The 17,019-nt window shown below is 31.8% G+C and overlaps 1 protein-coding gene across 2 annotated transcripts in view; it reads left to right on the top strand.

The window, feature by feature from the left end:
* Positions 1–1,084: 1,084 nt before the first annotated feature.
* Positions 1,085–17,019, top strand: part of Uba1 (ubiquitin-like activating enzyme 1) — a 123,084-nt gene continuing 107,149 nt past the window's right edge. Inside the window, exon 1 of one of the 2 annotated variants that reach the window (XM_085817143.1) lies at positions 1,085–1,400. In XM_085817143.1, coding sequence (XP_085673269.1) covers positions 1,287–1,400 — 114 coding nt within the window. In that variant the 5' untranslated portion in view covers positions 1,085–1,286. Of the gene's footprint in view, positions 1,401–12,690; positions 12,730–17,019 lie in introns of those variants that run through there. The other variant, XM_085817145.1, reaches the window with a different exon arrangement.

Below are 17,019 nucleotides of genomic sequence, written 5' to 3'. Positions count from 1 at the left end.
TTAAGGTGTGAGTACTTTTTATCAACTGAATTTGATAAAAAGTCTCCATAATAATCTCCATAAAAATAATCTGGACTGGTAAGAAGTAGAGATCTCGATGCTCATAGCCTTTAGATATAATTCTACCTCCAAAATCTCCTTAAATATTTTCATTGTGGAATCTACTTTGAAACATTTTGCATTACCTTTTTAATATTCAGTAATGATGTCTATTCTTCTGCAGTGAAACAGTGAATTAATAGACAGTACCTAGCAAGGTCGAGCATTTATTACTGTGTTAAAGAATACTGACTCAGTAATTTGTTGCCTTAATGTGGCAATTCAAACAATAATATTTGAAAAGATGGAAAGAAGAATGATAAACAAGTGCAAGTTTTTAAGGCTACTGCGCGCTCTCCCGTCTGCTCTCCAGTGGAAAGAGAATCCCAACTGGCTTTCCGACATCAATCTCGACCGGTGTCCAGACTAGACCTCCAGATCAGTTCTACTGAATGCCGAAACAGGGGAGCCTAGAATTAGAAAGCATCTATTTAATTAAATTTACTCATTTTACGTGTGCACATCTATTTGAAATTTTGATATAGCTAGCGTATTTTGACATTTATTATTTGACTCTGAATCAGGAAAAAAGGTGTAAAATATCTTTAATAAACTATTAAATTATCACCAATGATAACCTCTTACTCATGATAATTTCTTATGAAAAATCGTTCCATTAAAAAAAATGGTGAACACAAAAGTAAGTAACGGTAGTCTTCAACACCGAAGAAACTAACGAAAATAGAAACTAAAACTGTGTTCATGCGCAATAATTCAAAATAACATTGCAAGCGATATAAATAGAGGTTTTAACTTCATAGCATCAGAATACTTCTTGCCAGTCTAATGATTGATGACAGAGATATTGTTTGAAAGCAAAAGTATATGCGTGGAGAGATTAACGTGCTACTGCATCTATTAGTTATTACTGACAGACAGACAGATCTGTGACCGCTTTTTTATCCGTCACGGTCATAGAATCGTAACTGTGATATTAAACATACCGCTATTCTGAAAGCGGCGCGCGCAAGAATATCTTATGCACGACTCTTTGCTAGGGAGCAGCCATTTTGCAAGTAGATGTTATTTGGTGCTGAGAATCAAATGGTGTGTTCAGCTATTGTTCGAAGTTTACACTTTTTGCTTATCTGCCACCGTTAATTCAACCTCTTAAAGGTGAACTAGGCTATGCTGAAACTTGCTAGTGCGAAGTACAGTACGTGACATTGGTGAAGTTATTTTTTTAGATGTCTAGTGCCGCAGGTTCTCGCACTACTGATCAAAGCCTGAGCCCACCGGCGAAGAAGCGCAGGTCTGACTATAAAACGAACTCCAATTCTGTTGCTGAAAATAACAGCTCAGTAAGTTAATACCTTAGATTCAAATTACATTTAAGAATCTTTGTGCGTTTCCACTGTTCACGTTTTTGCAGTGATAGGAAGTCTATGCATCCTTGACAAAAGAATGCTTGTAAATGCATCGGTCATACATACAGTTTCTGACATTATTAGCTTGAAAAATTCTTTTTATGACGTTTATGTGCTTCGGCCTATAGGTATAGAAAACTATTACATGGTACTCGGAATTCGGTAGCCCTTTGATGTCCATTACGTTAGGAATCATGTCTTTTCAATAAAGCTTCGCTCTCTCCTTTTTTTTAAATTTTTTTATTATTATTATTGTCTGTCCTTTTTGTAATATTATGTTGTCTGTATGAAATGCTTGACGTTCCTTGAGTTTTAAAGACATGCAGAGATAAAGGTATTGTGCATTATGCGGAAGTAATTTTTTAAATCATGATTATTTTAAAATCAAAGCATGAACATATCAGAATTTTATTGTGGTGTCTCCTTCGTAAATGAAATCCTACTTGTCTTCTCTTTAACACCGCATTTGAGTGTTGTGCGGTCTTTTTATGAGACTATGATAAAAAAAGTATTTTACCTTGGAAACTTGTAAAATACTATTTAAATAAAACGAGATTAAAAATAATGATTAAGCAGATATTTTTTAAAGAGTTATGTAATGTTCAACATGTTATATGTTAACCTTATTTAGTAATTAAAAGCATCGGAAGTTATGTATAATTTTGCTTGCTTCATTTTGCATTACTTTGCAAGTATAATTTTGAGTGTTGATATAAACAGCATCATAACTTCTTATTCCTAGCATGTGCTGTCATTACTTAAAACTATTTTTTTTAATATAATGTTTATTTAGGTAAGAAAAGATATGTGTAAGTTAATAATTCACTAATAGGCTATTTGTATGTGACAGTATTCAAATGTTATCTACCTAAAGCAGAGATTCTCAACCAAGGAGAAATTTCACCGTTTCAAGAGGGCAGAATTTAGTTATGAAGTTTATGCACGTAAAATAAACTACTTTTACTCAAATTTTGGTATGTATCGACATTTTCCATGCTTTTTATTATTTAGCAAAACGCATTAAAAATAATCTAATCATATATATATATATATATATTTTCAAATTTTGGAAAGGAGGTAGGTAGTGAACTTTTAGTGCTTAGGAAAAGGATGCATGAGGCAAAAAAAGTTGGGAACCCTTGGCCTAAGGGAATAGATGTTTTCAAGAAGGAGTTGTAGTTAATTTATGTCATTTCTTTTTACAGTGTTTATTAGTAAATTTAAACTAATCAATGTCCAAACATAATTATTTCGGGTTGATCTTTAGATTATGGTAACTTGGCGATTTTTTGGCGAAAATTTGGTGACCAACTCTCCTACAACAACCCTTTATTTTTTTTTATCGCCGCCATTTTGTCTTCACGAAGTAAAGACATGTTTCTTTTCTTTTATCATTTAATTAAAATATCACTAAACCATGTACACGTCGACTTATTTTTACTTAAAAAAAAAAAAAATCTCAGAATTGCACAAAAATGGCATTGCGCACACTCTTCACCATATCCATGTACATTCCTTTTTTCTCATAAATTAGAAAAATTTCACGAAAATGCATGACAATTTTCTGAATCTTTAAACCCGTTAAAAAGAACATATATGAAATTACCTAATAACGAAAAAGTATATACCCTTTCCAAATATGAACATTTCCACGTATAAAATAAATAAAATATCCAAAAACTTTTACCTCTAAATTATCTATTATATTATAAACGTCACCAACGAATTCATACAGCAAACATTACAAATACTTAAGTGTCAAATATTTAAATTATTTCCATGCACGTTTACTTCAACTAAAACGTATACCAAATTCCTACAAACATAAAATTCACAAAATAACTATCATTTAATTAAAATATAATTAAATTCAAAAACACTACTTAAAATATAAAAAAGCACATACATTAAATTAATAAAAATTAGCTTACAATCCTAATTACTTTAAACTAAATCATTGCTAATAACAATTTTCCTAATAATACCAAATTACTTTACTTCCTTACATTTAGAACAAGGCATAAAAATAATATCCTCAAATAATTAAAAATACTAACTTACCTAATCTTCTTCAGAATCTTGATTACGTGTCCGATAAACTTTTCTTATTTACCCGCTAAATAAAAAGCAAGCGTATGTGCACCTGTTTCAGGATCTTTAAAATCATACTTATAGTTCAGAGCAAGGTACCAAGTAAAATAAATAACTTAAACATCTTTACTTCTATCTCGCACAACCTTAAAGAAACACTTATTACTATCCCTTTCAATCCCATTTCGAGTTCACTTTAGTTAGGGCCATGGGATCCAAAAATTAACGAACACTGTTTCACACAACACAGAATAAAGTACAAAATTTCCAGATTTTTTCCCGATATTCCCCTTTTCCGATTAAAGAACCGTAATTCGTTTATTAATATCGCATGACATATCCCATGATCTCTCATTTCTCTCACACAAAATAATGCGTAATCGGAACTGAGTCTTGCTTACATTATTACCAAAGTCCCAGGTAGTAACCTTTATCGCCTCCAAAATGTTGCCAAACTACCAGTTACCATATTCTAAAGATCAGCATTATTTTGGTATCCAGTAGAATGAACTTGCATATAGAATTTTGGTACAACTCTAATATATGCCCTAATTTCACCAAATGTGCCGATATGTGTTCTGCGCTGGTTTTTGGCACGATTGCGTGTTCTATGGCAACCCTGTTGACGTTTAAAAATCTTTCGCTGGAGCTCGTTGGTTCGCCTCTGTCTAAGAAGATGGAAGGGAAAGATAAAATGATAGTTGTTGAATTGAAGTTCGGCAAAAGGAAATATGATTGTGGCTATTCTGTAGAGGGGTAGTGGGTATTTGGAAGTGTGGAAAGAGGGTCTGGGAGATTATTTTTAATGGCAGTGCATGATAGAAGTAAGGATTTGTAATTTTATTTATTTGTGAGCTATAGTATAAATTTTCTGGATAGTGTGTCTGGCATGTAAATACGATAGTGATGACGTGGCAGCATGTTAAAGGCAGTATGAAATTTATATTTCTGCTATTCGAAAACGCATTAATTCATGGTAAGTGCATTTTATTTTATCCTTGTTCTTATTTTGTAGAATGTTATGTTCATTGGTTATTTAGTATGAATTTCTGTCGTTATTGTTGTTTTTTTAAATTGTTTGAAATTTATTTTAGTTTATTTTGTCGTGTGTCTAGAGATTATACAATTCATAGATGTTTTTTAAACTTAAAACAGAACGCTGTGCACATGGTATTATTTGAAATTTATTGTTATGTTATTTTATTAAAGCGAGGAGTGCGTAGATTGTAGATTCCTTCCTTGCCTAAATTGTGCAATTCGTAGAATTTTTTTTTAAGTTTAAACATGATGCTGTGTACATCTTATTCTTTGAAATTTATTGTTATGTTAATTTATTAAAGCGAGGTCTGCGTAGTTTGTAGATTCGTTCGTTGCCTACATTGTGCAATTCGTAAATGTTTTTTTTTAAGTTAAAACATGTCGCTGTGTATATGGATTCTTGTCAAATATTTTTGGTTAGAAACTTTCTTTTTGCTATCTAAATTTTTTGTTTTTGTTTCAGATTTTTAGCTAAATTGTGTGTTCAAAACGTAGTTTTTGCATGTGCGAAAACCGCGATTTTGGAGACATTTTAGGCTAAAAGTTCAAAATGAAGACAAAAAATTTAGATAGTAATATGGCAGCGTGAAGTTTCTCGCCAAAAATATTTGGCGACTTGAGGGCGCATATCAGAGTAGTTCAGAATTTTTATTACTTACTATGTAAATAAGAGCATATTTTTCAGAATCCTGCTCAAAAGATATTTTGTTCTTTGACATAGGTATAATTCAGGTCCTTCTACTACACATAAATCTTGCAATTATGTATATTGCTTTTTATGCCTGCAGTTTTCTGTTTAACTGAACAGGCTGTAGTATTTCTATAAATGAGTTAACTTGAAGTCAAGTTCTAGACTGCAGATAAACCAATATCCATCTTTCATATTGTTTATGTTATCCTAATTATCTTCTTCACCAGGTATATTTAGTCTTAAATCAAAGTATTTTTAATTATTTGCATAAATCATATTCTCAGTATTTATATAGCAAGTGATATTAAAGGATAGGTGCAATTACTTATCAAGAAGCTTCATATTTCATTATAATAATTCTGAATATCATTGGAGGTTAATGTATAGAGCACTGTAATATGTTTTGTGAATTTTTTTTTGCGTCTCTAATGTAAAAATGGTTGCCTCTTCGATTACCGACAAATATTGTTCAGTTTTGGCGATAAAACCCCATCTCTGGTTACCATGATAGTTTTAACTTTTAGTTTCCTGATAAGTGAAAATAGGTCAATGTGTACATGGGGAAAGGTAAAGCAGTGTGCAATGCCTAGTTTGTGCAATTCTATGATTTTTTTTTTAATGAAAATAGATTAATGTTTACATGGATACAGAGTGTGCAATTTTTTGACTTCTTATTTTGGTTTTGTGTAGCGGCTATCTTGAAATTGTCTTCCTGGCATCGAAAAAGAATCTCCCAAAAAACAAAGGGCATCCAAATGTAAACTTTTACCTTTTTTGCTACTAAGCACAGTTATTTACTTTGTGCAGTTCTTTACATATTAACAAATTATAAATTGAATAAATCAGATTTGATATTATGACCCATATCATTTAATTCATTCTTATTTTGGGTAAAGTGCAGAATCACCCACTTATATGGCATGTGTCAATGTGTAAATGAACAAAGTCGAGGGAGTGTGCAATGCCAAAATTGTGCAATTCTCCGACGTTTTTTGAAGTGAAAATAGGTCGATGTGTACATGGACACCGAGTTTGTGCAATTCTTTGACTTGATATTTTCAAGTTGGCAGTTTTGAGAAACTCAAGCAGTGGGTGATTCTGCACTTACCCCTTATTTTAAAATGAAAGCATTTACATGCTCATATGTCTATTTTTTCCAAAAAATTTAAGCAGTTTTTTAAGTGTAGACATCGATATTTTGGCTGCTGATTTCTATGACTTGCCTATATTCAATTCTCCTTTAAAAAATCTGTGAAATCTATTGAAAAAGAAGATGACAAAGTACTGGGTAAAGTAGCTTTTTTTTTTTTTTCCAACTTAGATAGCATTGAATAGGGTTATGTGGAGTATGGTAAAGTGTGCTAGGGCTATCTGCTGCAAAGACTGAGACGCAAATTTTATAATAACTGCGAAAACACAGTTCTGTATGAATAAGTAGAAAATGGGATGAAAATTTTCTGAGTGCAGTGGATATTAATTTTTTACTGATAACCAAATTCTGTTAATTCCATGCTTTGAAATTTTGTTTTTAACACATATTAAACAGGAAACGATTGAACACTTCTGTGCAGATTCTTATTAAAGTATGGGGGTTTTCATCCACAGAGAACGTGTTGGCGCTTCGGGAAAGAACCCGTTGGCGCCGTTGCATTTTTACTCGCCAAGCTCGTGGTTCTTTGACGATGAGCCGAGGTGTAAACGTGATTTTTAGTGCATGTAAATTCAAGTTAGCAGATAAAACAATATACAGTCAAAAGTCATTAATCCGGACTCGTCGGGACTTCGGCGATTCCGGATTATCGATTTTTCCGTATTATAGATCATCAGTTTAAATCTGGTAAGATGGCATGCAGAAATTATAAAATTAAAAATATGAAACCGTAATTTATGAAATAAAGAACAATTATGATCTAAAGGGTATCAAAATTTACAAAAAAAAAAGGCTTAATATTTATTTGTTTACTTTATTAAATGTTTCTTTCAATGTAAGTTGTTTAAGTTGCTTCGTTTTATGTGATAATACTTTCTCTTTAATTCTATGAACAGACATAATTTGTTCAGTTGCAAAGTTCCATTGTTCAAGTCCTATAATTGCTGTGTCGAGAATACCGACTAATTTATCAATCAGAAATTTTTTCGTTTTCAATAACCTCTGTGTCACTTTCTTCACTATTGGAAGCAAATTATAATGACGAGGAATTTGATTTAAATCATATCAAAGACGGAGTGCATTGAGATGAACTACTACATTTTGTAAGGAATTATAAGCAAAATAAAATAAAAACATCTGCCCAAAATTCTAAAGTGAAGAGGAAACATATTGAAGAAAGAAACTGAATTCATAACGAGGGGAAAAATATTTTTCAAAGATATGTACAGTTATTATTATGCAAATTAACTAGTTGTTTATAATTTTAGCCTTTACTATAAATTCCCCTTTACGTTTCCTCGTTTCCTCACCATAGTGCAAATCAGATAGTTTTTAAACTGAGGTTTTTTAGATTGTAAGACAGTGTTTTTGCATTTTTTAGATTGTAAGACAGTGTTTTTGCCCTCCACTTGGATGTTGCCTTAGTTCCTGCCAGCTCTGATAATTTTTAATTATTCATCTTTGCGTTATTGCTGCTAACATTTTAATTTGTTACTACAATAGAGTTACTGAGTCACCTTTAAATTAAATTGTGTAGTCTTTGACTTCTAGTCCACATTCTTAGTTTGAATTTGACTGTTCCTGTTTAATGGCATCAGCACAAACTGTAGTTGATTTTGTGCCTGTATGTTCTTTTTAAATAAGAGGTTTACTTAAACCTTTATGTGACTATATAGTTACTTTCAGACATGGTGATAATTTGCTTAATGTCTATCAGATGTTTTGGACTACTAACTTTTACTAGATCAAATAAATCCTCGTTAGGCACACTGTTAAGAGACTGGCAAGTCACAAGAAAAAGTATGTAGAAATTAGTAGAAACATTGGTTTCTGTATTGAAACTGTTAAGAGACTGGCAAGTCACAAGATAAAGCATGTAGAAACTAGTGGAAGCATTGGTTTGTGTATTGAAACAGATTTCTAATTTCTGTAAAAGATGTTTAAAGAAAAGAAACGGTACTTTTCAGTTTTGCCGCCGCAGGTGATAAAGTCTCTAATAATGGCGCAACTAATGCCAAACAGAATATCCTCGCTGGTAACCTTTTACGCCTCATTTTCAAAACAAATTGCAGCCATTTCTAATCAGTTTGATTGTTTCTTTCAATGCTAGCATACAATTACATAGAACTTTTACCAGATAGTTCAGTTTATGCCCTAACGCCATTCGCGGTAATTAAGTTGATTAGGGTGCAATCACACCCATTACCCGAAGGCGAAAATATAGAAAAAGCCAAGGGTCATCAATTCTAATGAGAATGCACTAGCGAAGTAAAGCACTGCGGTTTTACATAATTTCTGAGTAAGCTATTCGTACGAATTGAAATAATTCTTGCATTTAAACTTGTATTCCAAATTAAGATTTAACTTGAAATTAATGTAAATATTTACTGAGAGAATTAGATTTTTGTGCGTAGTTTACGTGAGATGAGATCGCTTGGGGTCACGTGATATGAACGGGCGAATCAGGATGTTGTACGATGAAAGCGTAGTAAATTCTTAAATTAATGCCTTTTTACCAATTTATTGTCTTTATTTATTGGCTTTTTTACAAAATTTTAAACTATATTAAAATATTTATACCTTCAAAATTAAAAAATCCTTAGAACTAACATTTTTTATGTGTATACTGTATGTTGTTTGCCAATAAAGTCTGCTTGGCTAGATTTGCGCCGTTGAAACGGAAAAATACCAAAGAAACTGTACATAATTTAAGCCAAAATATCTGGGAAAGCTTCAAATTAAAGAGACTCATAAATATTTTGTCGTGTAGCTTTTAAATATGTAATTATCCTAATATTGTTTAAGAATCACTGTCATAAAATACGTGCATTTTAAACTGTGAAATGTTATTAAATTGTGATTTTAATAGTGATTTTTTAACGAATGTTTAAAAAAATGAATAAAATTTAATAATTATCATGTAAACCTATAACAGCGAAGGGTTTTTAACTAATTTAATTATTTGTAACTAACTGCTCACCTTTAAAAGTCATCTCTGCATGTTAAAGCAAGTTATTACCATGGTCACAAGATAAAACACAAAAATGTAAAAATTCTTGTAAAACTTATTCTTTACATCGAGTGAGACATAAAATAATGCTGGGTTACAGTCCCAGAAATTCTACATGAAGCTACAACACTAACTGCTTCAAGACAGATGGAGCACAACTAACTTTCAAAACTTGCCAACCATGCTTACATCAGGCTTTCAGGTTTGTTCTGATCAACAGGTCTCTCTTGTCAAGCAGCAGCACTGTAGCAGCCAATCTTCTGTTATGAATCATGCTGATTATGATTTTATTTCTCATTTTAACTTATGCCATTTGACAGAAAATCCACCTGCTCTTTGCTAAACCTGTATATTAAGTACGTGGCAAAATGAGACATAAAAGAAAAAATCAACATAAAGCTAACTTAGTAAAATGTAAATAAAATGTCATTTATCTTCTTTCAAATATTTCCAACTATTATACTTGTAAAATATTTAATGCTACTTGATAAAATTTATAAAGTTAATTTTATTCTCAAATTTGTTTTATAGTTATGTTATTAAATTACGTTAAGAAAGGATCTATTTTATTCTTAGTGTTATTACAAAAGTGATGTTCAAACATAACTTGATTGGATTTACTCAGCTCCCATTTGCTGATAGGTCCTTAACTATTTTTCATTAATGCTCCTTAAAAGTACTTGATTTCCATGTGCAGAAATGTGTACGAACTCTGCAAAAGTCACCAGGCTTGGCAACATTTTGGTCAGGTCCCTGTAAGGGTCATTGTAATTCAGTAACTGTAATTGATGCTTATGTTCTGTAACTAATTTGGCCCTCATATGCCTTCCAGTAATTTCAAATGGCAGAAAGTACTAGAAATATCTCAGCGGCTGGATAAAAACCATAGAAAAATATATTTTTGTACCTAGGGCATTGAATTGGGATATTGTTAGTTATTAAAGTTTAATCTATTTTTTATTTTAATTTCACTTTGTAAATGTTCTGCTTATGTTTTATACCAGTCTTGTAGAATGCATGTTTTGTTAAAATAGTAATTTTTGGCATTTATTATGTTTTGGTATGCTAAAGATTCGCCTCTGCCTCTCTGTTCTCTAAGCAGAAGACTATGCTAGGCAGATGTAGCACTCGGCTCATGGGAAATCAGGACATAATAAATGTTTAAAATGCCCATATATATGTATTCTTGTTGGAATAGATTTCTTCATCCCATGTCAAGTAGAATGCTACAGTGCTAACAATAAATAAGTAAGCGAAAACTTTTCTCTTGGGATCTTCATGTGCTTTCACCACTGAGTGCCGTTTTCTCGTAAGACAGGATTGCAACTTCTGGCATAAATAGCTAAACATTGACACTAAACAAAGAAAGGCATATTCAAATAATATAACTACTTTTAGTTGCTTCAAAAGAATGATTGGCATGTCATTTAACAAAACCCAAAAGCAATGAGCCATGCTCAGTGTTCGGGAGAAGGCACCAGGCAGAAAATAATTCAGGCGTTTGGGCGACTTCAATGCAAGAGTTAAAAGATCTTACTTTGTCGTGTATTGGGCCAACCATTGATCTGTTGAGACAAAGAGCTTGAATTGGTTCTTTGATTCCATTCGAGTTCTTTTACTGGGCTGTCAAACAGCACTGTGTTAAAAGCCTATATTTGTGTGTATTTATTTTAGATGAAAGTATGTCATAGAAGGTAGAAGTCTAAATGATGACTTTTATTCAGAGTAATTTGTAATGTAAAATTATTAAAGTATGGTGAAACTGAAAAACAGCAAAAAAGAAATTTAGTAATAGTGTATAATTGTAATTAACTTTTAATGTTTCTTTTATTAAATTTGGTAATAAAATTTTTTGGGAGATGAGACAATATTAATCTCTTTTTTATATGTCATTAATTTTTACACTCTTTTATGGGATGATCCATCTTTTTCCTAGATCAGATATAGCAAATTAAACATTCAACTACTTAAAATTTTTAACAGCAGGTTTATAATTATGTTAATTAACTTTTTTAAATGTACACTTTCATTTTCTGACAAATTGATGGAAACAAATTTGTTCAATTGTTGGTGACTAATGCATACTTATCTTACCTATAATCAGCCCAAGTCCATAAATTCCTTGTGGCAAGGAGTGCACGATAGCCTGTGGTTGCCAACAGCCTTGAGCACCTTACAAGTAACAGTGCAATTTAGCTCAATTTTGATAGAAAGCACCTTGGGGAAGACGGGTCCAAGGCTCACCTACCCCTTTTTCCCTACCACCAACCTCTCGAGAGGTTTCTCAGCTCTCTGCATATTTAGAGTGCCCGCAGTGCTGCATGGACACTATACATTGTCAAACATCCATGCCTTCTCCAGGATTTGAACCTGGTTCCCTGGCACAGCAGTCAGCAGCACTAACACCTATACCGGTGGGTGGCATTGAATTCTTTATCCACTTATATGGTTATTGGTAATAATTTAGCATTTAAATTGATTCTAGTATATAAATAATTATTCTGAAATAAGCTTTGCTCTGATAGAGTAGGAGGGGATTTTGCAGTATTGTAAGGCAGATTAAAGTATGACAAAACTTTTGAGATTTTCTGTGAAGGGAGTGTAAAAATTGCATTTAGTAATTTCTTATATAGTACTTAATTTTAATGCATTAAAAGCAGAACTGTTATAATTCCAGCTAATGCAAAAGTATTTTATTTGATATTAATATTTAACATTTTTTAAAGATTTCGTACTGAGTTGAAAGAAAATAGTATGTTTGAAACTGTATACATATAATTTGTAAAAGATCTATTATCTTTTTCAGAAGAGATTTATAAATAGAAATGTGAGGAACTGTATATTCCTCTCATCATTTTACCTTGTAATTTTTGGGGAAAATCAACCTGATTCCTCTCATCATTACCTTGTAATTTTTGGGGAAAATCAACCTCTATATAATAATAAAAGAAATAAGAATTTCGTATCACCAGTTAGCAGCTGAAAACATTTGCGGCAAACCGGTCTTTTAACGACATTAAAATATTTCATTATCTCTGAATACAACAATCAGAGCTGATCAGAATAAACTGATCAGAATAAACTGATCAGCTGTCAGACCTGCGCGGGTATTGTTTGAATTTCTCTAGAGGAGGGCGTAAGAGCGCATGCGCATCCACTCGATGTAGGGGTAGACAAACTTCTCTGTTGTTAGAAAGGTAACTTGAATACGTCATAGCTTTCGTTTAGCTTGCGTCATCTCTCCTTCGACTCCACTTCAGCGATGCGTTGGCCGCAAGTGGAGGTAAGTCTCGTTTGGTAATAATTCTTTTGTCGGGCAATTCTGTCATTTAGCATCTTTACTTTTGTTCTTAGGAATGGCTCCTATCCAAACATTGCATTTGTCATAGTTCTTGTCCGCCATTTCTCTTCGGTTTGTGATTTAGAAAGGTGACTTGAAGACCCCTTGTTAAATTCTTTGTATATGCAGAAAATATCGTTTTCATTGACCTGGTAATTTACGCGGGCACCTTTTTAGGGTATGATTTTTCGTTGAAAGGTGCCAGTCCTGTGGTTTAAATGCCGCCGCTTGCCGGTGGAGGCGTGTTGGATAGATAGCGAGCATATAAGAAAGAGGCTTGCATGAAAGGTTTTGTTTTTCTGAGTTGCCCGATTTTTCTAATTACGAGGGTATCTTTGGTGTTGGTATCGATTTGCATGCATTGTGTTGGAACTATTTGGCCAGAATATCTAAAAGGGATAACGTATCTTAAAGAATATTTCAGAATTTGACCGAATTTTTGAGAAAAATACAGAATAATGTGTTAAAGAATATACATTTATATTTTTTCAGTATTTTATTTTCATGGTAGCTCTAGAACATTTACTTATGAGAGCATTACTTTGGAAAGGTTTCTTTCAGTGATCTTAACAGGGCTTAGGATAAAATTGCTCTTGAAGGGTTTCATATTCTTTTTTGTCTGTAACTGTAAAATCAGTTTATCTGTTTAAAAAAAATACATAAAGTATGCTTAAAGTAAATGTGTAGAAATATATGTTAATCTCAAATATAACTCAATTTTTTCTTTCTCAGTTTTCTTTTCTAACTTCATGTCATCTGTGTGAGGTAAAATGTATTAAGATTTTTTTTAATTGAAAGAGTTTTGGTAAAAAAAAGTTAAAATTTCAAATGGAAATTTATCAGATGTTTTTGCTTTTAAGCTAACTTGGTTATCAGGTATACACTATGATAAATATGTGAAACAGTATTTATAATTTGTCAATAAACTGTCAATTGAAATTATATCTTCTTTATTATTAAATGATTTGTTAATTTTGAGGCATTGCTTGCCTAAAGTAGTGTAGTGAGTTTTGCCGTTGGAATTTTGGAGTTCATTGTCCAGTAACTTGAAGAGCTTTTAATTTACAAAGCCATTAGCAGTGGATTTTTTATTTTATGTATTATTATATAAATATTAAGTATGCTGAGTAACTGAAGTAATGAAATTTAAGACTTTTTAATCTCTGTATGCCAAGAATGAAAATCATAATTTGGTTTTAAAGAAGAGTAACTGTTAGAATTAAGAGATGGTGTGAAGAAGGGTGATATTTACAAGAATGTTTGAAAGCGGTGAAACAGCATGTGCTATTTTGGTTGATCTTTACATTATGGTAACTTGGCGAAAATTTGGCAACCAACTCTCCTACAGCAACCCTCTATTTTTTTTTCCCCGCCGCCATTTTGTCTTCACGAAGTAAAGACATGTTTCTTTTCTTATCTACTGAACACTTCTTCCAACAATATACTAGCCGAATTACACTTATGCTAGAAATTTTATCAAACAAAACTGCTTAATCATGACAAATATTCACTGCAAAATTGGGAAAAAGTGCACAATACCATACTCCTTACGCGTTTTTCAAAACAACACATTCACATAAACCATGTACACGCCGACTTATTTTTACTTAAAAAAACATCCCAGAATTGCACAAAAATGGCATTGTGCACACTCTTCACTATACACTGCTTTTTTCTCATAAATTAGAAAAATTTCACGAAAATACATGACAATTTTCTCAATCTTTAAACCCGGTAAAAAGAACATATATGAAATTACCTGATCGCGAAAAAGTATTTACCCTTTACAAATATGAACATTTCCACATATAAAATAAATAAAATATCCAAAAACTTTTACCTCTAAATCATCTATTACGTTATACACGTCACCAACGAATTCATACCACAAGCATTGCAAATACTTAGTATCAAATATTTAAATTATTTCCATGCACGTTTATTTCAACTTAAACGTATACCAAATTCCTACAAACATAAAATTCACAAAATAACTATCATTTCATTAAAATATAAATGAGCACATACATTAAATTAATAAAAATTACCTTACAATCCTAATTACTTTAAACTAAATCATTGCTAATAATAATTTTCCCAATAATACCAAATTCCTTTCCACCTTACATTTAGAACAATGCATAAAAATAATATCCTCAAATAATTAAAAATACTAACTTACCTAATCTTCTTCAGAATCTTGATTACGTGTCCGATAAACTTTTCTTTAGTTACGGCCATGGGATCCAAAAATTCACGAACACTGTTTCACACAACACAGAATAAACCAAATACAAAATTTCCAGATTTTTTCCCGATTTCCCCCCTTTTCCGATTAAAGAACCGTAATTCGTCCATTAATATCACATGACATATCCCATGATCTCTCATTTCCCTCACACAAAATAATGCGTAATCGGAACTGAGTACTGCTCACATTATTACCAAAGTCCCAGGTAGTAACCTTTATCGCCTCCAAAATGTCGCCAAACTACCAGTTACCATATTGTAAAGATCAACCGCTATTTTTTTAAAAAGGATTAATTTGTTTAGATGGAATAGTTGACATTTATTAATGTATATAAGAATAGATACATGATGTACATTAATAAGATTACAATTTTTAAAATTTTCTATCACAGATTATTAAATATGTTCTTAAAATTATTGTAACATGACCTATTCTTCCAGATTAAGCATTCAAGGAGTAATTTGAATTATTGCTCCTTTATATGTTATCTTTTTTTATCAATGTTGACACACAATGAATCGATGTTGTCGTGTTTTTTAATCAATGTTTGTGCTTATCAGTGTTGTTTAATTTTGATTGTATCAAATCATTCTAGGAATCTGCATATAATTTTTTTAATTTATCAGTTTTCATCAGTATTACACTGCAGTTTTTCAGCATAATTCTCGTTTAATTAAATATGCTTATCCCAATGAAAAAAATTTTTGAGCTATCCTTAAAGACCTTTTTCAGTGTCTCTGCCTGTTTTCAGCAGGGTTAAACTCAAATCAAACACCCATTACAGTTTTTTTTTTTCAAATGTGGAAATGGAATACTTCTTGCAGACTTTGAACAATTTCTTAAGTTTTTCACATCCTTTTTCTACAAAAAGAAAATGGTTGCTCATTGCATCTGCCATGTTTGCTAAAACAGTGCTTCAAAAATGCATCTGCATCAAACAACTGAATCGGACTAAACAATATGGCAGTAATAGCTGCATAAACATGTCAATACTAAATTCTGGCTTTCTTTTCTTACAAGGTAATGCTAATAGCATTAAGGAACTGCACTAGAGCTAGAGCTTAGTTTTAAGAACTCAACTAGAACTTAGTTCCTAGAACTTTGGAGATGCTGTACACAGATAGCATTGCTTATAAATTCTAGAAATTGAACTAGAGCTCAATTAATGGAATTTTGGAAACACCTTATGCAATTTCATTAAATGCTTTTGTGATCTGTGATTTACTTTTGTTATGTTCTTATTTTGTTTAGTAACTTCTATAAGAGTGTAATTTCTCTACTTGTGATTATAATAGTTTACTAGTTATGTATTTCATAAGTACATAAAGGCCTTCATTAGTAATTTTGAGTAAAAAATTGAGAATCGATATCTTTGGTCAGAACAATAAGTAAATGTGTCTCATTAACATAAAATTCCTTGCTTAGTCAGTATACTTTCTGTGAGGAGTTTTCATAAGTTTGTGACAATCCAAATTTTTTTCTGTATCTATTCTCGAAGTCTTAAATTCAGCTATCATGTACTTTAACTGCCATTTCCAAGTGCAATTTTGTTCTTCCTTAAAAGAAAATTAATATTTTCTTTGAAAGCATGTGTTACAATGCAGTCATTTATTGTCAAATCACTTTCACATAACCAACAAAATATTCCTTTGGCAGGAGCCTAATCTCTGAACTCAGCTTTCTGTGCTTATTTTCTTTGCAGCATAGTTCAAACCTTCTTATTGAACTTTACAAAAGCTGAAAATTAAATTTAGAGTAGTTGAAGTCTTCAAATAGATAAACTGCTGCAGAATTTTAAACATAACTACTTTATGTGTAACAAATGTTATGTTTTATTTTCCATCGATATGAATACAATTCATCTGATATCATCAGCAAATCATTGGAGATTGGGAGGGGGGATCCAGATGCTCTGCATCCACCTGTAAGCTCTCAACTCGCTAGTCATTTTAGTCTTTTAATTGTGCTTTATTTTTTCCACT

This window comes from Stegodyphus dumicola, chromosome 5 (genome assembly GCF_044657685.1).
Source record: "Stegodyphus dumicola isolate Sdum_Otavi_A_Nest chromosome 5, ASM4465768v1".
NCBI classification, from domain to species: domain Eukaryota; kingdom Metazoa; phylum Arthropoda; class Arachnida; order Araneae; family Eresidae; genus Stegodyphus; species Stegodyphus dumicola.
This window is presented reverse-complemented; position numbering and strand designations above follow the sequence as displayed.